The sequence below is a fragment of the Barbus barbus genome (assembly GCF_936440315.1).
Source record: "Barbus barbus genome assembly, chromosome: 38".
Taxonomy (NCBI): Eukaryota; Metazoa; Chordata; class Actinopteri; order Cypriniformes; family Cyprinidae; genus Barbus; species Barbus barbus.
Window position 1 is genome coordinate 20,337,902 of NC_136716.1, and position 27,848 is coordinate 20,365,749.

A 27,848-nucleotide genomic window follows, 5' to 3' on the forward strand; every position below is an offset into this window, starting at 1 on the left:
ACCATCAACTGTTTGATTACCAAGATTCTTTAAAATATCTTCTTTTTGTGTTCAGCATAAGAAAGAAACTCGTACAGATTTGGAACAACATGAGGGTGAGTAAGTGATCACAAATTTCATTTTTGGGTGAACTTCAGGATTGGGTTATACAAAAGAATTACAAGTTAACAACTAAAACAAAAACAAGAACAAGTGTCCCACCAACAGTTTAGTTTGAGGTTTTCCACTCAAACTCCATCAAGGACCGAATAAAGCTATTTACATGAGGGTTGATGGTCGTCACCTTCCTCTGCACCACCCTCTTGGTCTTCTTGCTGACTCCCTGTCTGGCAGTAACTCTCTGACTGGCATTGCGGTCTTCAGGGTTGATTCTGACCAGGAACCTGTTAGCAATATCATACCAGTAAATAAATATGCTTAAAAAAGGAATAATGCACTCAACTTTGTCTTAAAATTCCTCCCATCCTGCAACTTTTAGTTCTTCTGTTGCACACCCGATTTAATAAAAATTCAAAAGCGAAATGCAGAAAGAAATTTACTTGCCTCTGAACAAGCTCTAGTGTACATGCAGCAGACTCCTGGTACTCGATGTTAAAAATGTAGTAGCTTGCAAAGAGCACTGCAAAGGCGAGTATAAAATTGTCACTGTTGTCCAGCGTCAATAGAACCTTTCCCTGGATGCTGTCATGTCTGAATGTCCTGAAAATTAAAGAACACAACGTTAATTACCTACAATGTTTTATTCTGAAACTTGCCGGCCCAGAAAGATAGTAAAGACATCGTTAAAATAGTCCAAGTGATTACAGTGGCTCAACCTTAAGTTTATCAAGTGACGAGAATACTTTGTGCGCAAAAAGCAAAACAAAAATAACGACTTTCTTCAACTAATAATTTTCTTCTGTGTGGGCCTGAATAAGTTCACGTAGTGTAACAGCGCATCACTTCTGGGTTGTACGTCAGAACGAACAGGTAGACTCACTGTTCGTCGTTATTTTTTTTGAGCACAAAAAGTATTCTCGTTGCTTGATAAACTTAAGGTTGAGCCACTGTAGTCACTTGGACTATTTTAAACATTGTCTTTTCTAACTTTCTGGGCTGGCAAGTTTCAATTCCATAGAAGCCTATGGAGGAGTGAGACAGCTCTCAGATTTAATCAAAAATATCTTAATTTGTGTAACGAAGATGAACGAAAGTCTTACGGGGTTGGAACAACATGAAGGAGAGTAATTACTGACAGAATTTTCATTTTTGGGTGAACTAACCCTTTAATATGTATGGGTATAGAGTGTGTGTGTGTCTACATAAATAATAAATTGAAGGGGAAAACCACATACTTACCAAGCATAATGAGCCTGGGTGTGTCTGGTATCACCTGCTGTGCCTCAATGTCTGCCTGGGTTGCAGTGACCTAAACATATTAAAACAACACGAAGCAAAGTACAGAATATGAAGCAACTACATAAAACATGAGTATAACTCGTCAAATATTGTAATCTGCTTTTAGTCGGCACCAGTCTTGCCTTGCAATGGTGTCGATACATATGTGACTTAAAAGATTGAAAATTCTTAAAAGTGCAAGGGCACTCAGGTACCCCACATGCAAAGAGGTACTTAGCCACATTTCGGTGAACTTTTGCATGTATGGTGAACGCATTTAAAAGGGAGGTTGAGAAACTGCATGACTTGCAGCTGTAGCTGGACATACTTTAAAATTTGGCTGGAACTTTGCTGAGGTGGTACTGGAACCTGGCGGTGACCAAAACTGAAAAAGACATGACAAACAAAAACACGTATGACAAAACCTGTTATCCACAGCACCAATAAAGATGAGCAGACTGTGTAAGAGAGAAATTGTAAAAGAAAATTCTTTAGAAATAAAAAAAACAGCCAATTAAAAAATAAAAATAAAAATGTAACCTTTAGATTTTAAAACTTTAAGTTTAAAACATTGTATTAACATGACAAATACTTACAGAAAACTCCTTCCCAGGCAGCACTGTAGAGCTGTAAGAAATCAAAATACATATTATTCAGTTATCTGTTATGTTTCTTGTTGAGGACTTCATACATCTGCTTATACATCTAGGTTAATAAAAATAAGCTTCACATTAAGCTTCACTTGACCTCTCTAAATATTCTAACTTGCTTTTTTGGCATGCATTTTACTTGTCTTTTGTTGCCTAATAGATCATTATTAACTCTGATAGTTTTTTGAACAATTTACACCTTTATTCATATTTTTAATTATTATAATAATCATTATTTGTCATTACAAATCACAATGCTACAGTCTCCCGCCTAAATAGAAATGAAGTAAAATGCTAAACTGGTACCAATAGCCAATCTCTCTAAGCCCAAATCACCCATTTTGCGTTGAAAAGGAAAGTGCAGTATTTTTAACCCTTGTTTTTACGTGTTTAAATGACTTATTAAATTTAGTCCAGTATTTATGTCACCGGTTCTACTTCGCCTCGCTCCGAGCGGGATTCGAACCGCGGTCTCCGGCGCGGGAGGCGGGCGCTCTGAGGAGACCACGGCCTCTAGCGTCAGTCGCCAGAGCGCCTCTTTTTGAGATCAGGGGAGTGAGGTTTACACGCACCACCAGCACTTACTTGCCTACGTCTGTTACATTTATCATAAAAGTTCGTAAAATCACAAAATCATCAAGTTCGCCATCCGAGAAACGGACTGCAAATATAGCAGTTTGAGCAAAATAACGTGCTTGTTTTTACCACTGACAGGATCGGATGTAATGGAAAGGATCCCTAAGTTAGCCATTTTTGTTATCATAAGATCCTTCAAACGTAACATGTCAAATGCCATCGTATCACCCACATTTAACGTTAATTAACCACCTCGATTTGTCCTTCCACCGTTCCAACAATCACCAAGTCTGTTTTGATCGAAATAAACCGTGAGGTAATGTTAATTCAATGTTCAAAACTCGAGTTAGATTTGAAAATGTCGGACAAGCAACGGGGTGAAAGAGCAGATCTAACTAACGGTGTTTTTGCAACCGTCGCTGGCTAAACTTCCACTGTCATTTGTACACTATAGTGTAAAATCCTAAAACCTTATTATAAAATTGTAAATTAGCTTACCAAATTTCCAGATATCCGCAGAGAGTGAGATCCATCCACCCAGCGAGTGATCTGCATCTGCCAGCAGTTGTGCTCTGACGTCAGTCGGGCGGCGCGCGCGCTCTCTGTTTACAGCAGCCCTGTATTATTGCCAGGCATTTTACAGCCAGGTTACAGCTAGGTTACAGCAACACTAAAATTCACTGTAAAATGTTCCCGCTCAAACAAAATTACCCACAATACAATCCAAATTACGGTACTTTACTGTAATATACAAATGCAGTATTGTACTGTAGGTTATTACAGTACTGTGCTGCTAAATCTACAGCGACATTTAACAGTGTGAGTAAAATCACGTGCAGCTGTGTGATATATTAATCTAGTGTTGCCGTGGTGATAAACAGTGTCCCTGGATCATAGTGTTGGATGAGAAACGGAGCTGCCGTCATGGTCATGCAATGTGAGACAAATCATTTGTTTTGTTGATAGAAAGTTGCTGGGCTGTTAGAATGAATGGTTTTGATATAATTACTGTTGAAACACTAATCACCATATGATGATCGTGACACGTCCACTTGTTGCCAACTGACCTTCAGTCATGTCCTCTCTATATATATACTGTATATCTATAGTAATATGATCAGGTTTCACTGTGGACTTCGCTTGCACTGTTCTTTATGGGCTGAGTCCAGCATGCTTCTGTTTATTTGTTGTTTTTAGCGCTCTCGGCGGGTTTATGCTTGTTTGTTGCTCATAAGTGAGGTTTTGTGTTAATTAAGTGTTAGAGCTGCTGAGACAATCACTAGGTGAGAACGAAGAGGAGAAACTCCGTGAAAGAGAGACAGATGAAGGGGTGGGACTGATGAAGATCCTATTCTATGTTGATTTTGTTTTTGACATCTTAAGAAAAAAAAATCAGTGAAGGGTGCAGATCTGTGGCTTTTTATTTTGGATGGATTTTCTCAGTTTTCTTCTTGCCATCTGTCAAAATTCAATGACAAAATCCCCTAATGGCGCTCAAAAGATGCAGATTTGAAAACACAAATGCCTGTTTGTATAGACTTAATGGTTGGTGGTTCATTGCTCAAGATGCTTAATGGAGTTCTCACTTGTGTTTCCTGCAAGTATCAACTTTGTCTCAGATGTTTCCCCTACAACAGATACAAATGAGGCTATTGGGGCCATAAAGTAAACCCCCAGGCACACCAACAACAATGACTATAAAGATAACTATTAGTGTCCACACCAATGGATGATAACATGTCTGTTGTATTATATAATGTTGTCGCTTTAAATGCTTGTCAGATGAATTCTGATTGGCTCAATGTTTTTATCATAGATCAGTTGAAAAAAATGTTGTAAAAGTGATTCAAACTATTTTGTTCCAATATATTCAGTTCACTTCGATTTTATGTAGCACTTTTAGAATTCATAATACGTATTGTTTTAAAGCCGCTTTATAAAAAGTGTATGTTTTCCATGAAACATTCTGTTAACTGCTCAGAGAGGAGTGTCAGAGTAATATCCATATGGCAGTGGTATACAGATACATTCGTGGTCAGAATTATTGGCACCCTTGGTAAATATGATCAAAGAAGGCTCTGAAAATGAACCTGCATTATTAATCCTTTTGATCTTTTATTTAAAAACAAAATCACAAAAATCTAACCTTGCATTAAACTAAAACAATTGAAAATGGGGGAAAATCTCATTATGAAATAAAAAATTCTCAAATACACGTTGGACACAATTATTGGCACCCCTAGAAATCCTTATGAGTAAAATATCTCTGAAGTATATTCCCATTCATATTCACAATTTTGAGCACTCCAGGGTGATTATGAACATGAAATTATCCAGCCTTGGTTTCCTGTTTCACAGAAATATAAATAGGAGGGATAACAAAGCCTAAATTCCCTTAATCATCCATCACAATGAGAAAAACCAAAGAATATATTTCTGATGTGCAGCAAAAGATAACTGAGCTTCACAAATTAGTGAAGTGGCTTTATGAAAAGAGCTAGAACAGTGAAAATTCCCATTTCCACCATCAGGGCAATAATTAAGAATTTCCAATCAACATAAAATGTTACGAAACTGCCTTGAAGAGGACGTGTGTCTATATCGTCCTAATGCACAGCGAGGAGGAGAGCTTGAGTGGCTTAAGACTCTCCAAGAACTACAGCTGGAGAATTGCAGAAAATAGTTGAGTCTCGGGGGCAGAAAACCTTTAAAATCATCCAAAAACAATCTCCAGCATATTCAGTTATCAGACACAACTGGAACTTCAAATGGGACTGGCTTCTATGGTCAGATGAAACTAAAAAATTAGCTTTTTAGCAGCAAACACTCAAGATGGGTTTGGTGAACACAGGGATAAAAAGTACCCCATGTGTACAATGAAATATACTGCTGTATTTTTGATGTTGTGGGCCTATATTTCTGCTGGAGGTCCTGGACATCTTGTTTAGACACATGGCATCATAGATTCTATCAAATACCAACAGATAAAAAATCAAAAAGTGACTGACTCTGTTAGAAATCTTATAATGGGCCATGTTTGGATCTTCCAACCAGACAATAATCCAAACACAAACCTCAAAAACAACACAAAAATGGGTCACTGAGCACAAAACCAAGCTTCTGCTGGCCATTCCAGTCCTCTGACCTGAACCCTGTAGAAAATGAGTGAGGTGAACTGAAGAGAAGAAGCACCGTCATGGAGCTGGGAATCTAAAGGATCTGGAGAGATTCTGGATGAAGGAATGGTCTCTGATCTCTTGTCAGGTGTTCTCTAACCTCATCAGGCATTATAGGAAAAAATTTAGTTCTGTTAAACTGGCAAATGGAGGTTTCAAAAAGTATTGAATAAAAGGGTGCCGTTAATTGTGGCCAATGTGTATTAGAGAAAAACATTTATTTCATAATGATATTTCCCCCCATTTTAAATACTTATTATCCAATGAAAGATTATTTTTGTGAAAAAAAAAGAAAAAAAAGAATTAACAATGCAGATTAATTTTCACAGCCTTCTTTGATCATATTTAACAAGGGTGCCAATAATTCTGACCACGACTGTGTAAGATCATACAGTGAAGCAGACATAATGAATAAGTTAGACTATGAGTCAACAGAAAATTCAGTGCAACCTTTATGCATTCTTCTTAGATATGCATTTCTTACTGTAGCGATCAGACAGTCTCCTCCTCTATACGTGTACAGTAGAGGTTCTTGGTCGTAGAAAGCACAACATTAGAATACGTTATTTGCTTGCGTTACGCATTGTGTTCCTACACATTATAATATAATGCAACAATGTGTGATATCAAATCAATCCTACATTGCTGTATAGATATTGCATCAATATTTACATTTGGGTGAATTAGCCTAAATGTAGCTTACTGCATATTAAGCAGAGATAGTAGAAAGTATTTTAACATTACAAAAATGAAACACTTCACCTTTAGCATAAACACACACAGAGGGCAGCTGCTCTCAAAATGAGCCTCATAACAAGCCGCTACACTTGAACCAAATTTGACCTGCTAGTTTGTCTAATGCATCCTATTCATGCCTATTTGTAAAAACTCTTTTTTCCAGAGAGACACACACACACACACACACACACACACACACAGAGAACAGAGCTGAATTATTTTATCTGAAGGTTTTTAAAAACTTATTGTAGCTGCCACTGATAATCAATAACAGAAAAAAATGCCTTTGGTCATGAAGAATAGTCATGGAAAAAAAAATTTCATTATGTGACTGAAATTGTGTGACCTAACACTAAAAAGGGCGGAAAAAGCATTAAATGACCTCTTGAAATAACCTTCCAGGCACATCTCTGTTAGATATTCTAGAAAGTTGGAATGAGAATATGTATGCTTGAGAACCAATGAAAGAAGCGAGAAAGTGACTATAGCGTAAAGGGGATATGAAGAGGAGAATAAGTGTGTGAGTGGATATGAGGTGTGATATGAGTGAAATGACTCATTTTTGGACTGTGAGCCCATATTATCATGCTGTAGGCAAGACAGGGCTGCCCACTCATGGATCTCCCATGATGCCGGTGTGGTGGCCCACAAGTTCTTCTGAGGGAGTCACTGTCTGTGATGATAAACAGTGAAGGACAAAACTAATCTTATTTACAGCTCTCTTTCTAGCTCCTTTCCAAAACCTAATAAGCTGCCTTGCTGCCTACAGCCTACACAAGCAGCTGCTTTATATGACAACAGGCTAGAATTGGACTTAAGTTGAGTGATTTTCAACACTTTTCAGGAATTCTTACAAATAGCAGTTTGTATTTGTAGCTCTTGGGTGATTCAACTCAATGATTGATTTCAATATATAATTGTCATGTTAGGAATGGCACAAATGTTTAAATATAATTTTGGAACTCGATGAAAAACATTCTACGTATGAACTGTACATGTGATTGGCTACATGTTTGAAAAGGTATCTTTTAAGGTATACATTTTGGAACAGGATTTTGTGTTGAAAGGTTTTGGAACTGAGCTTTTTTCTACAAATCCTTAAATTTCATTTTCTTACTAGTCCTCTGGAGCCTCTTATTGAACTCTGCCTTTCCAAAGAGAATGACCAGTCACAAAATCTATTATTCTTGGGCTCTCTCCTTTATTGCATCTTCTTGACAAGTTAATATTTTACTTCTGTCCCTAAAATCTGTCCCTCATTCTCAAACCTTGTCATCTCTGATGTCCGTCTGGGATGAGCGGTGAAGAATATAAACCTACAATTTCATCTAATACAAATTTATATCATTATTCCCTCATCATCATGTCATTGCAAACCCTTCTGACTTTCATTAAGTTATACAATAGCTTTCTGTGAGGAATGGTCTGAAATGTAATTTATTTAACAATCAAATAATCTTCCATTTCAATAAGCAAACGAATCATAGATTTTAATTGCAATTTAAATAAAAAAAGAGCGTCTTGACATGTCCGGTTTCACATATCCAGTTGTATCAGAAAATGTAATTTTTTTTATTGTTTTTTATGTTTTTATTTGTGAAAAACATCCCACAAGTAAACTAGACCTTCAAATATTTGCTTCGCGTTTGACGTGCACACCTAGACTTCCGTTTTGGTTTTAATATAAAAGCAAGCTACTTTATCTTATGGCTTCAGAAACCTTAAATTGCACGGTTCATATAGATCACTTGTATGATAATACATTTTTGGAGCTTGACACTTCCAATGCTTCACTTTCACTATATTGAAAAGACTACAAAAGAGCAGCCAGGATATTATTCACAGCTTCACCTGTTGTGTTAAAAGCCAGGTCTCTCTTTGACCCTATGGAGCACCCCTGCTATAAAGACCATAGGACCATGGTGCATTTAAATATGTGGACTAGTTGGGTTCTGGAGCTGCAGCTACCTAAGCAGAGAGAAATACGGTGGCCGAGAAGTTCAAAACAAATCACGATTCTGAAAACAAAATAACAAATTACAAACTCAAATGCAAAAAACAAAATAACAACTCCGAAAACACAACAACAATTCCGAAAACATTATAACAAGTCAGAAAACACAACAACAAATCCGAAAACAAAATAAGTCACAACGACAAATCAGACAAACCTGAAGAGGTAGGTATAGTTTGAGACAGCGCCATTGGTTTGGGAATAGATTACTCACCGCTGACTGCATGAGACATCTGTCAATCAAGGTGTACAGGAAGAACTAGAAGAAGAACAGCAGCAGAGTCAACTGAAGCATCAGCTCCAGTGGCACAGATGATCAATCGTGTGTTATCGTATGTTTTGACACGATCGATCCCGCCTTTTGCCGAACTTTTTTTTCTCCCTTTTCAAATCTCATATCACATCGGAAAGGCATTTATTTTCAATAAAAATTAAGGAAATAATCAAAAAGTTGAAAATAAAGGTAGGGTAGGTGTAGGGAGGGCTTTATTGTACCAATAAGGTGGCATCAATTTGAATTAAAATTATAATTTACACCCAATACGTTATTATTGCATACTGTTTTTTTTTTTTTTTTTTTTACTACAATACTGAGGTGCAGATCGAACCTGGGTCGATCGCGTCAAAACACACGATAACACGCGATTGACCACCTGCGCCACTGGAGCTGATGCTTCAATTGACTCTGCTGTTCTTCTTCTAGTTCTTCCTGTACACCTTGATTGACAGATGTCTCGCCCAGTCAACGGTGAGTAATCTATTCCCAAACCAATGGCGCTGTCTCAAACTATACCTACCTCTTCCGGTTTGTCTGATTTGTCATTGTGTTTTCTGACTTGTTATAATGTTTTCTGAATTGTTATTTTGTTTTTTTAACCTGCCTGCTTCTGTTGGTCCGTATGCGTGCCTCTAGTCACTATTATTTGTATAGTGCTTTTAACAATACAAATTGTGTCAAAGCAGCTTTACATCAGCTTGATATAAAGCTGGGTGGCTTTATATCAGCTTTACAGTGTTTAGACGGGGAAATAGCGTGTCGAAATAGTGTCATTCTCATCTGGCCAGACAAAATCAGCAGTTTAAATCTAGGCTAAAGCAGAGTCAGATTGTGCAAAGGACTCATCTGGTTCCTGTGGTCTTGTCCCGATGGCTGTCTTGGCGACAGGGTCTTCACTGTGGATCAGTCTCTGGGGCTCATCTAGTTGTCCTGGTCTCCGCTGACGTTCAGGACTGTAGAGGTCATAGGTGCTGATCCACCATCTGATCTGGATACAGACTGGATCCGGGTGGCTGCAGTGACCATCTGATCGGGATACAGACTGGATCTGGGTGGCTACGGTGACCTCAGAATAAGAAAGAAACAGACTAATATTAGCGTAGATGCCACTCTTCTAACGATGTAACAAGTATATCGGGTGTTTTGGGAAGTGTTCCCGGTCCGGGTTGACCTAATTAATGCAGCCTAATAATACTTTAACGGATTTGAATTATAGAAATGCGATAGTGTATTATGTGTAAACCAGGTTAAAGAGATGGGTCTTTAATCCAGATTTAAACTGACAGAGTGTGTCTGCTTCCTGAACAGTGTTCCAGAGTTTGGGCGCTAAATACTCTAGTGTGTCACTGTCATTATGTTAAATGACTTTTGTGGCTTCACTGTTGATTTTGCTCTCATGTACTTTTGTTAAAAACTCCAGATAGTTTTCGTCTTTTTTTTTTTTATTAAATGTCATCTCAACTGTAATGACTCATAATCGGAACATTTGAAGAAAATGTCACTTTGATCAAAAGTTTCCACAAAGATATTAAGCAGCACAACCATTTTCAACAGCGATAATAACTTGTTCATTATGTTATAAAAAATGTTTCTTGAACACCAAATCAACATATTAGTCTGATTTAAGACTGGATTAATAGCTACGGAAAATTCTGCTTTGCCAATAAAGGAATAAATTACGTTTGAAAATATATTTAAAACGGAAAAGGGATCTTTAAAATTTTTATAAAATTATTGTATATATTATTCTCTCGGTTTCATACTCTTGGCACACTCAGCATGGCTCTATTTGTTCAGCAACATTTATTCTTCTGTTATTTCCTTTACTGTGTCCATGGAAATGGTTTGTGCTCTGATTCGTTCACCATGACATGGAGAGCATTAGCATAATTCAGCTGCTGTCTTTGAGAGGGCTATTTCAACAGGTTTCTTATTTAATCGTGCAGCTGCTGTGTTTGCTCTGACTTTTGATTCTGTGCTGAAAACAGAACAGCCCACCAGGCCCTTGTGATACAATTGTCCGCACTGACCTCAGTCATCACTGGACTCCACACATACGGACATCTTAGATACTACAGATGATTAAGTTTGTTCTCAGTTGCTTTTGTTGCAGAATGATAGCGTTTAATTGGTTAAGAGTGAGAGATTTGATGCTCCTGCTTTCTATATGCTCTATGTCAGGGATCTCAACCCTGCTCTTGGAGAGCTACCGTCCTGCAGACTTCAGCTGCAACACACCTGTCTGTAATTATCAAGTACCCCTGAACACCTTGATTAGCTGGTTCAGGTGTGTTTGATTGGGGTTGGAGCTGAAATCTTCAGGATGGTAGCTCTCCAGGAGCAGGGTTGGAGACCCCTGCTCTGTGGTGAAGATTGAAGAACTTCTTATGAAGTTAACAAATATTATACAGTATTTGAATCAATCCAAATGAATGGATACATAAATGTCAATTTATCTGTAATTATTTGCTAATTTGAAAACTTTGCCATATATTAGAAGTTAGTTCACACTTGTGTTAGATTTGAAGTTTACTGACAGCTAATCAGGATTATGGAAAATTCATGGACATTTCTGTGGTGAATATAGATTTTTCAAGCTATGATCAGCTCTAAAATATTTCACTGGTGTAAATTGCTTTATGTGAGTTCAGTTCAAAATATTTGTTAAAAATCATTATCCATTATCATAAATTACTGGAAATGCTTTTATTAAAAGGTGTGGGAAACGTTGGTAAAGCTATTTTTGTGAATTAAAAATGTTTTGATAGAATATTTCCAAATAGTTTAAGTTTATTATTTCCAAAATATTATATAAATAATAGGACAAGTTTGGGTAGATGGATGGATTTAATTTTAGCATTTGTGTGTTTGTCTCATTTGCTATCATTAAGTTGTATTATTTCATGTATCTGATATCATATAGCTGCATTTTTATCATCCATCAGCCACTCTTCTCTAAATATACGCATTGCTGTCAGCCATTAAAAATCCATTATATACAATCATTATATACAGAGATTAGGATAATGTATTTCTTCTTAAACACCACATATTATCTTTTGATGCAGCATATCATCATCTTTGCCTTGCCCTCTACCGCACCACCTCACCTGTTCTCTTTTTCTGACGGCTTTGGAACAGGTGTGCAGTTCTAATTAGTGTCTTTTACATAGCACATGTGTTCTGGGAAATACAAGTGAGAGAAAGAATGAGGGAATCAGAGAGACATGGAGAGACAGAGACAGAGACAGAGACAGAGAGAGAGAGAGAGAGAGAGAGAGAGAGAGAGAGAGAGAGAGAGAGAGAGAGAGTGGTGAGATGGTTTGTCTCCACCTGGTCTTCAAATGCCTTGAACTCAAACCACTTGGCGACTACACTGCTAATTCATTCTTAAAATATATACCAATCCTTTCAGTCCTGTAATCTATTCTTGATAGTAGTTAGTTAGGTACAGAAAGGTTTACGAAATGTTTCAAACTTTAACCTTAGCTTTCTGAGTGTAGGAAAAATCCTGCTGTTCCAAAACCTAGTCAGCTGCCAACGTTATAGGCATGATATCTTCTTTAGCATTTAGGTTGCATTTCAAGTTGCATATCCTTCTATGAAAATGCAATCCTGTAATGCATTGCAACAAGCCAAGTGAAAAACCCATCCAAATTGGAAGATGAAGCAAGAGAAAGTACATTACTCTCATACTTAAAGTCAGCGTGAAATTAAAATTGAAATGTGAAAATGAAAGTTTTCTAAATACATGTTATTGATCTTATTGTTATCGGTTCAATGCTTAATTTTTTAACATTTGTTTTCACCTTGTTATTTTTGTTAAAAATGTCATACCTACTATTCTCTCTGGTAAAGTATATCATACGGAGACCCTAAGAGCTCATGGTGGTGGAAAGATTTCGGGGTGGGTGAAAAAAATTTGGGGTGGGAGGAAAAAATATTTTTCAAATCTTTTGCGTTCTCTACCAAAACCTTTGCGTTCTGAGAAAGCAGTTCTGGACGCAGAAAGAACGCAGCAGTCTGAGAAAGGACGCAGCTTAATGGATGCTGCGTTGTTAGCCTACTTATGTTAAAAAGAAATGTCTCGTAAATATGCTATATAATGTTGTTATATATGTGTGTGTACTAGCCTACACACACACATTAAAAAAGTATTACCAACCCCAAACTTTTGCCAGTGAAAATAGTTTTGAATGAATCCACAGCAAAACCGTTTCTCGTCTCCAAGCAGCGGCGTTTCGATTCTGAATAAATCAGTGTTTTGGAATGATTCACTGACTCCCTAATGAAGCCAAGTTCACTTGTTTTGACAGTAGCGCCTCACTGCAGAACAAAGATCCAGGGGGTGGGGTTGGATCCACATCTAGGGGGTGGAGATGGTGGATGGGTGGGTTTAGGTATATGTAAGGTGGGAGGAGTTGGATCTAGATCCATCCACACCCCCTTGATCTTGTGTTCTGCAGTGAGGACCATCTCTGTTTTGATCCTGATGTTGTTAAGATGGCCATTTGTCCGTCTTTGTAACTGGCATAAAGAATCATTAAAAAAATCCCTGTTAGACAGACTAGAATAAATCATAAATGTTGCTTATTTAGGCAATAATGTAAATAGTTTTGTCATATGTATTTTATAATTACTGGAACGCTTCGATCAATCAATTTTTATAATTGTGGTTAACGTTCAAGGGCTATTCTTCTAATATTGTTTCAGTCCTGCTTTGGTTGATAAAATTGGCCTGTTCTATTTCAATTTTGCAGAAACTGTCCATTAATATATACATAAGGATCATTGTTTCCTTGCAATTTCATATTTTGTGTATTTTAACGTAATGCATTCACAGCACTGAGATCTGTTTGGAATTAAGTTATGGGACTTCAGAGATGGCCAGGGTGAGTTTAGTGTTAAGGTTATGAGGTGGAAATTATATTTAAATGTATTCAAACTGTCTCACTAAGGATTGTGATTAAGTCTCACATCTGCTTTGAGTTAAACAGAAGACTCTGTGTGCTAGAATTGGCTTCTGCCACACACACACACACACACACACACACACACAATCAGAATACAGAATCAGCATAGTGAATCAGAGGAGTCTTGTCTGTATTTTAGCTGTGTCTGCTGGGTAAAGCAGCATCAAGTAAAGGCACTGCATCTCCCCGAGGAGTCTTACCTCATTTCATTTCTCTCGTCTGGTCTCCTGCTCAGATGCGTTTCCTGCAGTTTCAGAGAGCAGGGGTTCTACATCAGAGTTCAGATAACTCATACTTTCTCCTCAAAGGCAGCATTTATTTTGCTCATGTACACAGATCAAACAACAAACACATTTTAACTTTATATATGCATCAAAACGTCTACACTTTTCATCTTTTCAGTGCACCTGTTGTACTGAACTCTCCCATGTCTCTTCTGAGTTTTCTCTGTAGTCATTTTTGCAATCATTTATTTAACACCTGAAGTTTTCTTGATAATTCTTTCTCCTATCCCACAATGCAGAAACAGCTTTAAAGAAGCCATGATTTCCCACAAAAATAACTGTGGCACAATCAAAATATTGGTCTGTTGGTTTGACTAAGCATCTCTTCCAAACCCAGCCATACAACAACATCGACTCAACCAATGGTGTGAATTTGGGGCGGGTCTAGCTGTTTTATTGACCAATGGCAGACAGGGAGAGAGCTGTTTTGAAAGCTTGTTTTATTGTTGGCTGATTTACATGTAAAATGTATAAAATAATTGAACAAAAAAAATAAAAAAGTTTAAGAATGCTTTTGCTTCTTTTTCATTATTTAAATAAATGGGGTCATTGTGTAATATAGGTTTTTTATTTCTACACATAATATAACAATTGTTTTATATAAACTACATAAAATATATATAACAAATTATACAAACAAAAAAAATTAAACTCATAAAAATGAAAAAGTGTAAGAAGAGCAACATTTGCTTAAAATGGGGTTACTGTGATATTTAGTATATAATATAACAAATTATGTTAATTATGCATAATAAAATATAATAAAACGTGTTTAAAAAAATAAGTATTCTCTTTTTATTCTTTTTAAAATGTTTTTTATTAAAATACGTTACTGTTTAATAACCATCCACATTCTTAAAAGTAGTTGTTTCTCTCTCTCTCTCTCTCTTCTCTGTTATCTGCTTTTTAGTTTGGCCACATTTATAGATGGAATTGGTGTTTGGTACTGTCTCAAGAAACGAGAATGCAATTTGTATTTTCTATTAATAATTTTAGACCCTAAACACCGTATTTATAATTCCATGCTAATTCATTGTTCACAATTGTATCTTACTGTGTCTCATTTTTTCTCTCTGACTTTGGGATGAAATATAACCTGGACATGTTTTCATGGGTTTTACCCGTCTCCTTCTGCTTCTGCAGTGACTTTCAGTAGCAGCAATGTACCGTTTCTGGTAGGCATGAAGGAGGAGAGACCAGGAAAGGACATGAGGTGACAGAAAATTACAGAGAAAAAGAGAATACCGAATTTGCTGGAAATGTGAAGCTTTGAAAAATTACATAGCACGAGCACTAATATTACCTCAGGGTCAGTTATTGTGTTATTTTTGTTTGGTAATGTTTTCTTGCCCTGTTTTCCTGCGCATGCAGTGCAGAGAGGGAGGGAAGAACATTACCGTTTCTATTCTGGGTTAGGTTGTGAATGAACAGCTCTCTCTTTCTCTCTTCAGACTCTCTTTTCTCGCTCCCATTCTCTCTTTTCTCGCTCCCATTCTTTTTTACCAAATTAGCTTTAATAAAAGATTGATAGAAATTATTATGAAGCCATTAGCCATTACAAAAATCCTGGATTCAAAATGTTAATTATTTTCTAATCCAGCACCAGATTTACTGTATGTAATTAAAGTTATTATTATTATTATAATTTTTTTCTTTTCATATTTCAGTGCTTACAATTGTGGTCAACGGATGCAATTTAGGTCTAGTATACAGACATACTACTCTTTGGGTTAAGATGCACATTAGAAATGTGCTAATAAAATGATGTTGAGTTTAATTGCAACGCCTTCTGGTGGAATGAATATGCAACTGCTTAACCTGATTGAGGTATACACTGTATACATGTTGAGAAAAGTTAAAAATGAAAGCAACATGATTCATTAAATCAAAATTTGGAATTAATCATTCAGTAAATGTCTTTCTCAGCTAATCAATTCTGGGCAGCTGAAGTTTTTTGTTCTATACATTGTCAAATTTTCATTCACATAGATAATACAATGCGAATTCTGCCATCTTTGCTTTTGAAGAAAACATCTTGCAATGCCGAGATAAAATGTGCAATAGTCTTATATTGATGCAGAGTGACAATCGACAAACATCATGCAGTAAAAAGATGACTAACTAACAACAATGAAAACAACAACATAAGCAGGAAGTCAACAAACAGCAAAGCAATAATCGTGTAACAGTAAACACGTCATTTATTCATGCTGCATTGAATGCTGGGAGCTTGCAAAGCCTTAACAAATAATACAAAATGGTTCAATATGAAACTGTTTGTTCACACTGCTGTATTAGTGTGGTTAGGACAAATTTTTAGGGAAATATTCTCTCTAATATAGATTTAAAATTGTATTTGTGACTCGAAAAGCCTTGCATGGTTGATAATATACAGTATAATCATTTTGAGGAATTTCAATGTTTTGCATCTTGTATCATCTTGAGAACCATAATCGTTTGTTTTCTGGTTGGGTTTGCCTTCATTTAAGGTCAAAGAGAGTGTAATGGGCTTTTGTGCCCTATGATCATGTGACTCGTGATTGTGTGTGGCAGTTTTGTGGCACAGTGCATGTGTGTGTGTGTGTTGTATCGGCTCAATAGGAGTAGAGGACATGATTTGTTTTTGACAACTTCCTGTCGCGGTCTTGCCAGCAGTGCATATGAAGGTGACAGTACAGGAGTCGCTGCAGGGAAACATTAACATTCCGAGACACTTTATTGCTGTGGAAAGGTAGGTGAGAGGATGCTAAGGGCCGGACCTTGTGAAGCTGTTAGTGCTAGTCTACATTGCTGGCAAGGGCCATTTCAATGTCGCGATCAATAAATATTGAAACTGTGACAAATTATGGTACATTATTATAAAGCACTTCAATTATTAATTAAGAACAGTTCCCCAGGTTTAATTAGAAAAGCTTATGCTGCCACAAGTGTAATGGCAATGTGAGATTTAAGAGACCATAAACATTATTCCATTGAAGTGTTTTGTTGTGAAACATAATCTTGAAATCATCTTCTTCTCACTTCCCAGTGAGTGTCATGGAAACGGAATTAAATTTAAACTGTAAACACTTTGTTTGACTTCTATTCGAGATGCTTGTGGGTATTTTGCTTCTATTGTAATGTTTTATTCCAAGGACTTTATGGTCTTCGTATTTCTCTATGTGTGTGTATATGATCGTTATGAGTCTACCCATACATCTAAATTATTTGCATAGAATTAGAAACTTAGTAAGCACTCATTGCCATGACAACTGAGAGTTAACAAGAAGTATCCAAGCATCTCAGTATTTTCAGACCTTTTTCAGTCCTGTAATTCTCACATTTCTTTTATTACTAGTCTCTAATTTTCACTACGGCAACTTTTTTTTGAATATTGTTCAATTTTATTGCAATTTAAAATAACTGTTTTCTGTTTTAATAAATTTTAATATTCCTTTGATGAAAAGCTGAATTTTCCGCATAACATTACTCTAGTCTTACTCTGGGGGGGGGGGTTCATGGTGGGCCTCTGCAGAATCTGCCTTAGTCCGTGAGGTGGAAGACAAGAGGAACCCGTCTTATAGCACAAGTAGTTTTGCTTTGACATACAAATGTTCTTTTCTTTAGTACTAAGTCAGCAAATCAGTCTCTTTTAATCATGGAAATAATGATGAAATGTCTATCATATTCTGCTGACAAAGAATTGTCATTTCTCAGCCCACATGTTAATAAGCATTCATTTTACTGGTAAACACCAGGCTGTGCTCAATAGAGAGCAGCTGGCGTTTGCCTTCCACACCCTCTTCTCTGAGGTAACGCATACAAACAAAGCTTCATGAGAATGATGTATTCCTTGTGCATCTAATACTGTAGACACTGGCCATAGTTGCATCAGATTTATGAATATGAGATACCGAAATAGATGCATGCTTTTTCCAGTTGCTCCATGAAAATGAATCTGTTTCACATCTCCAGGTGCTGCAGTGCACTGTCTGATGTTCAACTTAAATTCACACGAATTAAAAACTTTGATGTATTTTTGTTGGCACTTTATTGTCTCACATTAGTTCCACATTTGTTCTTCAGCAGTCTTAAAGGGTCAGTAAACACCCAAACAAAGAGCTTGTTCACGTAGTGTTCGGTCATCCTGTATTGAAGATAATCAGCCATTGGTCACGGTTAAGATGTGACCAATATCCTCCTGGGGGCGAGAAGAGGATACAAGCCTCTGTGTGTAAGAGTAGCTGGAAGGCTTGAACATCCCTCAAACATCTCAAGTCTCTTCCGTCTGCTCTCTTTCTATCTTTCAGATTATTTTAGGTTGCAAGAATTGAAATCAGTATAAAGATTTATATGCAGCTTTTCATAGAGCATAAAGTCACTATTCTTTTTTTTTTTTTAGTTTAGTTTAGTTTTCATGCCGTTTGTATGGAGATTATATTCTTGGAAAAAGTTTGGGGTTGTAAAGTTTTTGTTTTTAAAAGATATGCCTTTTAGATATGTCTCTTATGCCAAGGCTGCATTTATTTGATAAAAAATACAGTAGCTCAGTCACAGTGTGAAATATTACAATTCAAAACAACTGTTTTCTATTTTAACAGATTATAAAATGTAATTTATTCCTGTTTTTTATATTTTTGTGGACACTATGATGATGCTCAAGATGTTTTTGTTAATAAACAGTTCAAAACAACAGCATTTACTTTAAATAATTTTTTTTTGCAACAGCGTAAAAATCTTTACTGTCACTTTTAATCAATTTAATGTGTCCTTACTCAATTTGAATGGTGATGCATTTAGAATTTTTTTTTAAACAAAGCACCATCAAAGAAAGTTCATATATTGAATTGTGATGGTTTTACTAGTTGGTTGTTAAAGGCACAAATTGAGTACAGAGCTGAAACCAAGCAATATAAAGTCATACCATTATGTTTTGCCATTCATAGAATAGGAAAGTATTTTACTGTTACTTACAAAGGACAGATTCACGGAGTTTGTGCAGTTCTTTTTTCCAATGCATAAAACTTTCCTCCCACAAGTGTCAGTCAGAATAGCCTGCCCTCCTGAATGACCTGCTGTCAGAACGATCAAAAAAGCCGCATGTGTGGGATGTTATATTGACACTACCATACTCCCTAAAAGTTCAGACTCCCATCATTTTTTTAAGCTTCTTTTTAGATTCCTTTTCATTAAATGTTTATGGCTGTGTGTGTGTGTGTCACTCTCTGCACGCACACCAAAAAAAAAACAAACAAGCAAAAAAAGACCCTAAAACCAAAGCTTGGCGCTGATTGGTTGTTCTCCATCGCCGGGACACGCCCCGTCTGCAGAGCATGAGCTTGTCATACAGTCACATCCGGTCTCCGCTGCGAATACTTTCAAACACCCTTTTCATCTCAAGCTTTTTAGACGTGGTTTTCGGTACAGTTCAAAACAGTGAGTTATCAGGTTAAAGTGTGAGGTCTGTCAAACCGCCAGCAGGTCATTGCTCGCTGTTATCATGGTGCTGAAATCAGAAGATGGAATCGGTGAGTGGATCTCAGAAGTTTTCATATTTGCAGTGGCCAGTGGTGTTTACATATCATTGTTGTGGCTTGGTTTTTGTCTCCTGTCATTTGGGCTGTTGTATGTTAATGGAAATGGAGTCGATCGATATGCAACAGGTCCATTCTTTCTGAAGGGAAATATATAACGATGTTTCTGAATGAATCATTCGTTCGAATCGGATCTTTTTGGTGAATCGATTCAACCGTAGCACAAGAATAATCAGGGGTGCGTTTCCCAAAAGCAATTATAGTCGCAAGTTCCGTCGTTACGACCACATCTCTACGATTAGTTCACGCATTAGTTCGTTCGTGAACCGACCTTGAGCTGATAGTGAGAGAAAATTGGACTCGTTTGGTGAAAAGTTATTGTATTGCATAAATAACTTGCAAATAAAAGTTACAGGAAATTATTTTGTTTTAACTTTAAAGAATTGCTGAATCAGTTTTTAACTGCTCTTTGAAATAAACTGTTCGAAAGAATTGATTCAAGTAAATTAGTCAGACTCAACAATGCTATATCTATCTATCTATCTATCTATCTATCTATCTATCTATCTATCTATCTATCTATCTAAGCCTATTAGAATTATTTTAGCCCACTCTATGGTTGTTGTGACCATGGTGTTTCTGAGTCAGTTGGAGTCAGTAAGCCCTCCATGAAAGGGTTAAGATGGCGCACTCTAAAATTGCTCAAAATGCACAAGAGAATGATGCAATCAAAGAAAGAGTTGCTCAGTTTTTGTTTCAGAAACAAAAAATAGTAAAGTAGATTTGATTTTTTTATGTTAGCTCAAAGTCTTTGTATTACTCTTACTCTTAGTAATAAATGCTTCTCTCCCTTTTATCCATCAGATGTTAGTTATGCTTGTGCTGACACAGATCCCCTCAGTCTCATATGAGACAAACAGGATGCTCTGTTCAGAAATAGCACGGTCACACTACTGACAGACGTGATAACCCGATGACAGATAAATGATAACTGCCCTGATATGTTGCCCATCAGTTTGTTAAAGAATGTTTATTTTCAGCTTTAATATCATGATTTATGTGTTATTCCTTTTCGACAATATTTCTGGATAAGACGGCTTAATTTCATCTGCAGTGAAGGCAACAGTTTTCCACACAACCTTTAAGCCCAATTTATACTTCTGCGTCGAGCCTACGCAGAGACGCACAGGCCTGCGCTGTAACCTACACCGTACCTGACGTGCACCTCTCCAAAAATCTAATAGCGCGTTAATTCTACATTGAATTCTACATTGAACGCAAGCGCTGTGATTGGTCTGCTAGAACCCCTCCCTCCTTATGTACTTGAGTTTCGTGTACGTTTATGAGCACAGTAATGTAGTTTGTTACACCTTCTTATTTAAAATGAAGCAAAGAACAAGTGTCTTATCATTTATTATAGTAAATTACATAGCATTACAATATTGCATAGCAATACAAACAATGTTAATCTGCCGTGGTACACGTCCTTGTGGAGATTGAAAGAATGCCATCCTCCTGTTCCGTTGTTGTCTCCTTTTTGTAGTTTTAAATAATGATTTAATGATCTGATATTTATTTGCCGCCGTCACGGCTATAATGCTTCTCCGACGAGCCGCTTTGTCGGCTTTTGCCATGGTACACCAGCAACATGCCCGTGGACACTGCAGACTAGCGGTCCACATGTGTACTGCACGTCGAAGTGGACGACGACGCAGAAGTATAAATGAAAACCGACGCACAGCTTACGGCGTAGGTCCGACGCAGAAATATAAATTGGGTTTACGGCCTAAGTATAATTCGTTTTTATACACGTATGCTAGCGTATGCGTACAGTCGAACGCGTAGCCTTTCAAAGTATACTCAATTTGATGTTGTGCGCGAACGCAGTCGGTCGAAACATGCGCTCTAGAAAGCTTCATTCATGTTCAGTGTCTGCTCTATTTTTCCCTGTTAAGTCATGACTGATAACAAATATATCTGAACTCTTTTAAACCAAAGCCGAACTGTCTCGTATCATATCGCTCACAAGCCGCCCGTCAATGTGAGCATCTGTTGTTGCAGTCTCTGCTATTTTGTTGGCATTGTCCGTCTCTTTAGTTTCGTTTTCTACTGTGAAACAACAGCCATGGACAGTGTTGCCACCATGTGGGAAAACCTGATTACTGCAAAATAACTTCTGTGCGACCTGAGCGTACAAAGTATGCGCGGTTACAAAAATCGGGTGATGCGCGTACAGTACGCGCGTCCTGTTCTGATGACGCAATTCGCGTCACGCGCACTGTACGCCGTCCCTCGCATACATTTAAAAAGCGAAATATACTTTGGACTTTATTTGTATGTAGTTGCCTAGTTTGTGCAATAGTAATCACGTTAACTGAATAAATTACATAATTACTATAAATTAATTTGTGGGGATTTTTTGTTCTGGAAATGCTTTGCTGTTTTTTAATTTGATTCCAAAGTGCAAAGAAATTTTTAGCAACTTTAATGTGTATAGGCTTTAAAATATCCATCATGAAGTAGTTTAGTGATGTTTTTAAATTTGATCTAAACTCACTGGGAAGTGTGTGGCAATCCTCTTTCCATCCGTACCCTCTTTACCCCAGATATCCAAGTGGCTTTACTTGGTGCAACCCCAAATCAAGTCCTCTAGATTAAGTAAGGCCTGTGTCTCGGGCCAGTTCTCCAGTTCTCGGGCTTTTCTATTTCTTACTGCAAACCGAGTCCTGAGAAGTTTCTGCTGTGTGATCGAATTATATTTTCATTATCGTCTGGTGCAAGAAATTCTGACTGAATTCAGATTGCATCTAGATCAGGTTTTTTGGTAAGGGAACCAAAGCTCGTCTTGCTGAGCTTTTGAGCTATGAAAACGAGTTGCTGATGGTAGAAAACTGGCCAGGCAGGACTGTGATTGTGCTCGGTTTATATTTATATTGTGAACCACTACTGTGTAGGGAAAACTGGACAGTATAGGACAGAAACCACAACATGCCTGAATGCAAACACATCCACGAGGGAGAGGCATGTTTGCTCTCTGGCTCTTTTATTGTGGCTGGAATAAGAATGAGACAAAAGCAGAGCAGAACAATAAAGTCGCTTTAGTGTACACAGTCTTCTTTTCTGTTCCTATTTTTTTTCTAAATGTCCCTTTCAGTAATTTTTAAAAAAGGATTTCTTAATTTTTTTCTTTAATCCTTCCAATGTTGTTTTGTCTGACTGTAGTTTGTTTCTGTAGTTAAACTTTTTATTGAACTGTCAGTTTTAAAACTTGTCGAAAAATATTGCACCTGTTCTGTTAAAAAAATAAATAATTTAATATTTTTTTGTGCATTTTGATTTGAATATTGATTAAAAATGTTTATTTCAAAGTTTATCATAATTTGTCATAAATTATATTTATACACATTTCTATTATATTGGCCATGGACCACCCTGCTTTGCATTCTAAATATTAATGAAAGCCATTAATATAATATTAATATAGCCAATGAAAATCTCATTCACATATATGTAAAAATATTAGATAGTTTTATATGCATATATTTTCCATAATTTTTTATATCACATGATCGTATAGAAATCATTGGTGCTCAAGAAGCATTGTTTATTATTATCAATGTTGTGCTTCCTAAAATAAAAAAAGTATATTATTTAATTGTGTAATGAAAAATGGTCTAATATAAATTCGAAATTGTGATTAATTAAAAAGCGTATAGAAACCTTTTATAACACTAAATGCCTTTACTGTCAGTTTTGATAAATATAAGGCATCCTTGCTGAATACAGGTACTTAACGCAACTTTTTAAATGGTAGAGTACATTGAAATAACACATGGGGCAGATTTCTGTACAGCCACAGAGTGGAGCTCTTGAGTGTGCTGAAATGAGTTTGTGTGCCAGGGGAGGAGACCAGAGGAGAGGGTTACAGAGAGCGATAAAAGAAAGAACATGAGGAGGAGAGGAGGGGGTCATTTTCAGAGACAGCAGAGTTTGTGCCGAGAGCAGAACAGTCGAGATCTCAAACTGGCTGCCTCATCTTCCTGTAGCATCACTTCCACTCACACATGGAGTGCTGGACGTTACTGGAAGATCTTGTGAGTTAGGCTTCTGCTGGTATTTCTGGGTGACAGTAACGCATACAGGTGCATTTATTCAGCTAAATGGATTAAAAAAAAGAACCGGGAAGCTGGAATTGTGAACTGTCATTCAGCATTACAGGATTATTTCTCACAGGTACATTATTTTTTATTTTTGTGCATTTACAGTCATTTGTCTTCATTCATAATTTCACTCTTTTCTAAATGTAGCAGTGCATGTGCTACATCTTATAAATCGAATGCACACTTTGACAAACCCAATGCCAGTTTCTGTTGCAGGCCTGTGGATGGATTTTCCCCTCACTAGTTGAATAGTGATCATAGAATGATAGTCAGTATGACATCAGGAAACTCGTGGCAGCCACAGGACTTGTAGCCTGTTTAGATGGAGGCTTTGTATGAGCTTCTGGGATGAGTTGATTACGCTGCTGTTCTGATCTGTGGCTTGTGTTCTTCAGCTGCCTTTCTTATCGGTGTGTTTGCAGAGACAATGCTTAGACAGAGCAAGTGGTGGGTGTTCTTGTATCAACTGATGTTTGAACCAAGATACTTGTTGATGGTTGCGGTTTTGTGGTAGTATATTGGCTATGTGGCTGCCTTCTAAAGGCCTTAAACATAGGCTACTTTATGTAAATACATAAACGCAACTATGATGTTTGGCCAATTTATTGTAAACATGGTCCCATTGAACGTAATTGTCGGTAACAAACCTCCATACTCAAGGGAGCGATAGAGTTGTCTTCAAAAGCATCCTTGAAGTTTTTGTTTTTTTCAGCTATGAAACTGACTCATATCGTTCCAAGAAAAAATGTATTGGGTCATCGGGTGCAAAATTCACTTTACAAGTTGTTTGAACATAAATGTGTGTTGGAAGTGTGTGTACAGTACACATCCATCCTATAATGATAAAAATCAACCCAGTGTTTTTTTTTTTTTTAATCCCTTTTTTTTTCAAATCAGGCTGTTCTGAGATTCTTGTCAGAATGACGTAGTTCTGCACAGGCCGCTCCCACGATAGTTGATTGACACTAGCGTCTTACCTTAGACCCGCCCTGAATGAGCTGTGAACTGTCCGCCATTGTGTCAACTCCGGTGCAGGGGAAGACAAGAATGTCTCAGATTAAGCGATTGAGGTGTTTTGTTATTGGATGCAATGAATGAAAATAGCAGTCGTCATTTACTCCCGATACCTGAGCCGCTGAAGACGCAGAGGATTATGATTACTTTCGTTTTGAAGGGAATACGCCGATCTCCGATCTGCCTAAATGCATCTGTTAACGTAAATTATTTGTGATCCAGCTTCATCTACAGAAGAAGTGAGTATAGGGGTCTTTATGAATCTCTGCAAATCGCCTTTCTTAACAATGTGCTTGTTAGCCAGTTTCGCGGCTGAAGTTTACAGTCTGCTCGTCACCCCACGCAAGAGAGGGGCGGGGTCAGCAGAGTTATTAGCATTTAAAGCTTCATGGACTAGAATGGCTTGCTGAAAACAGAGCTGATTTTGACAGGGTAAAGAAGGTGTTTTTTACACTACCATTGAGAAATTTTAACCAAAGCATGTTATAGACTTTTCATTAAGACCCTAAAGAATCATATCAACTTGTGGAAAATGGGCATCTGATGACCACTTTAAGATATATATAATATAACCTGAGAAATTTAATTTAGAATATGATTTCTATATAGCTAAACCCTGAGCATCACACTTGCAGGGATGTCATCAAATATGGCAAACAGAAGCTCAAACATGCTTGATTGACAAACAAGATCAGTGAGGTTTAGTTCGATTGAGCTTTGGTTGACCATATTTGATGAGCTCAATGTGTGCGTGTTTATCAGTGTTCATACATGTAAATGATGAGAGAATTTTTTTTTTTTTGGTGGACGCTTTAACTTTACTTGCAAGATTATCTTTAAAGGCATGGTTCACCCTAAACTGAAAATTCTGTCATAAATTACTCGCCCTCATGTTGTTCCAAACACGCAAGACCTTCGTTCATCTTCAGAACACATTAAGATATTTTTGATAAAATCAGAGAGCTTTCTGACCCTCGATAGACAGCAAGCCTTTCCAAAATGGCACCAGGGTGACGCGGAAGAGAAGAATTGTCGAATGTCAACGATTAAGCAGTTTCATTTTGGGGTACATGCGGCTCATGCACAAAACACATGCAATTTTTTTTCAACCCTATTTTTATTTTTTTTGGTGTGTTCTGCACTGCTAGCTCTAGTCTAGTTTTTTTGGGCAATTCTGCATATCAAATTGGCCCCAGATTACTGCTTGCTTTGTATATCCAAAGTTCTAGCTCTTCTTATTTGAATGACGAATACAAACTACTGCCACCTGCTGGTATGGGAGAGTTATGTTCTCTCACACAAGCGCAGAGCGCTACTTGCTTGTTGGCTGTAGTCTGTCCGTTGTGGTACAACTTTTGTAGCACCGACACAGGCGATGCGAGGTGATGCCATAGTCGGCTTTCTTCAGCGCTAGTTCTTTGGTGTTTGTTTGCAATCCCTAACCTAAGATAGTGTGAAATGTAGCAACATATTTTGTTAGCTTGTTATTAGCATGTTGCTAAGCAATTGAATGATAGTTAATTAGATTTAACTGCTTTTAGAAGCATATTTCTAGTCAACTTAGTTTTTTTTATTTCATCTGGGCACCCGTTGCAGTGGATTATGGGATTGCCTATTCCAAAAAAAATGTATGTGATGTTACCTTATTTGACCCAAGTGAGGTATTTTGGAAGGCAGCCAAAGCTTGCTACCTACCTCTACTTTGGAAGTGTGATTTCTTGACATGCTTTCTGCTCACTAAGTTTGAAACCAAAACTGGGGTTCTCCAGGATTAAGGATCAGTTGGAGCAGACATGGATAATAAGAGATGTTTGGCTAGCGTTTTCCCAGAAAAACAATCTCTGCGTTCCACGTTTTCTTTGGTCCTTTACAATGTCCAAATGACAGAGCACGTAGCCAGTGACTTGATTAATGACGACACATTCCTCTGCCCCTGTGGTGTGTTTGCAAAGCCCCTTTCACACAGAGATTCCGGAAAATACACAGGTAATGCAATACAAAGGCAATTGTTCCCGGATCGTTAGATTTGGGTTCAAAACACCCGGTAAAAGAGTCGCATGATAACGCGCGTCATCAGCCTTTACGGCATTGATCCGGCATTGTTCACACAGCGCTCGTTCCGGGACTGAACACGGCAATGTTACTAGGTCCCCAACCCTGGATTGATCCTGGAATCAATCCCGGGACGTGGTTGCGTTCACACAGAAGGCACTCCGGCAAATTTCCGGCAATTTTCCGGGACCAACGTGCAGTGTGAAAGGAGCTCAAGGGTGACACGTCTGGTATTTAGTGAGTGTGTTGAATTGACCTGGTCAGTAGAGACAGTATAGCCCCTTTCACACAGAGATTCCGGAAAATACATGGGTAATGTGTTCCGGCAATTGTTCCCGGATCGTTAGATTTTGGTTCATTCACACTGCCAGTGATTTTCCGGAGTCTCGGAATGTCTTTACGGACGTGTATAATGCGCCGTGCACCATTTCACTAAACTGGCGAACAAAAAAAAACAACTAAACTCGCGAACGATTACAGCTTCAGCGCGGATAGTGAGGAGCTCCGATCGCTGCTTCATTCCAGTTTACACATTTTTCGTTGTGTGAACTTTGATCTGCCTTCAAAACACCCGGTAAAAGAGTCGCATGATAACGCGCATCATCATATTCATCAAACTATTTTACTATATATATATATTATATAATATATCCAGGGAGAGGGCAAATTGTGTTCCTTGGCAGTCTTCAAACTCATTTGACATCCTTCAGGGAGAGAAAGATTGCAGAAAGACGTAAAACAACTAGCATCAACTAATATCTGGTTATGATCGCTATTAAGGTGTTTCTCATGTTATCTAACTGCAAATATAGCATATACTGCCTATTATCTAAAAATAAACATTAACGCGTTTCATAAAATACAACTACTGGTCAGATTTCCGAGAGGTAAACTAATGCGTTAAAATGGCGAAAATGCTGTAATTTCCTCAACTTTCTGGCGACTGTGCTTGAGAAGCACTGAAATGAATGGGCTTCAATGCTGAAACTATTGGTTGTTTGGAACTATTGGCTGCTCCATGACACACTTTACTTCCGCATTCCT

At 37.5% G+C, this 27,848-nt stretch overlaps 1 protein-coding gene across 3 annotated transcripts in view; it reads left to right on the top strand.

The window, feature by feature from the left end:
* The window catches only part of LOC306857992 (cytohesin-1-like), a 63,639-nt gene that overhangs the window by 13,408 nt on the left and 22,383 nt on the right, over positions 1 to 27,848 (top strand). Inside the window, exon 1 of one of the 3 annotated variants that reach the window (XM_079398323.1) lies at positions 19,364 to 19,572. The exons of the other annotated variants lie outside the window; for them this stretch is intronic. Coding sequence (XP_079254449.1) covers positions 19,545 to 19,572 — 28 coding nt within the window. The 5' untranslated portion in view covers positions 19,364 to 19,544. Of the gene's footprint in view, positions 1 to 19,363; positions 19,573 to 27,848 lie in introns of those variants that run through there. 3 annotated transcript variants of the gene reach the window in all.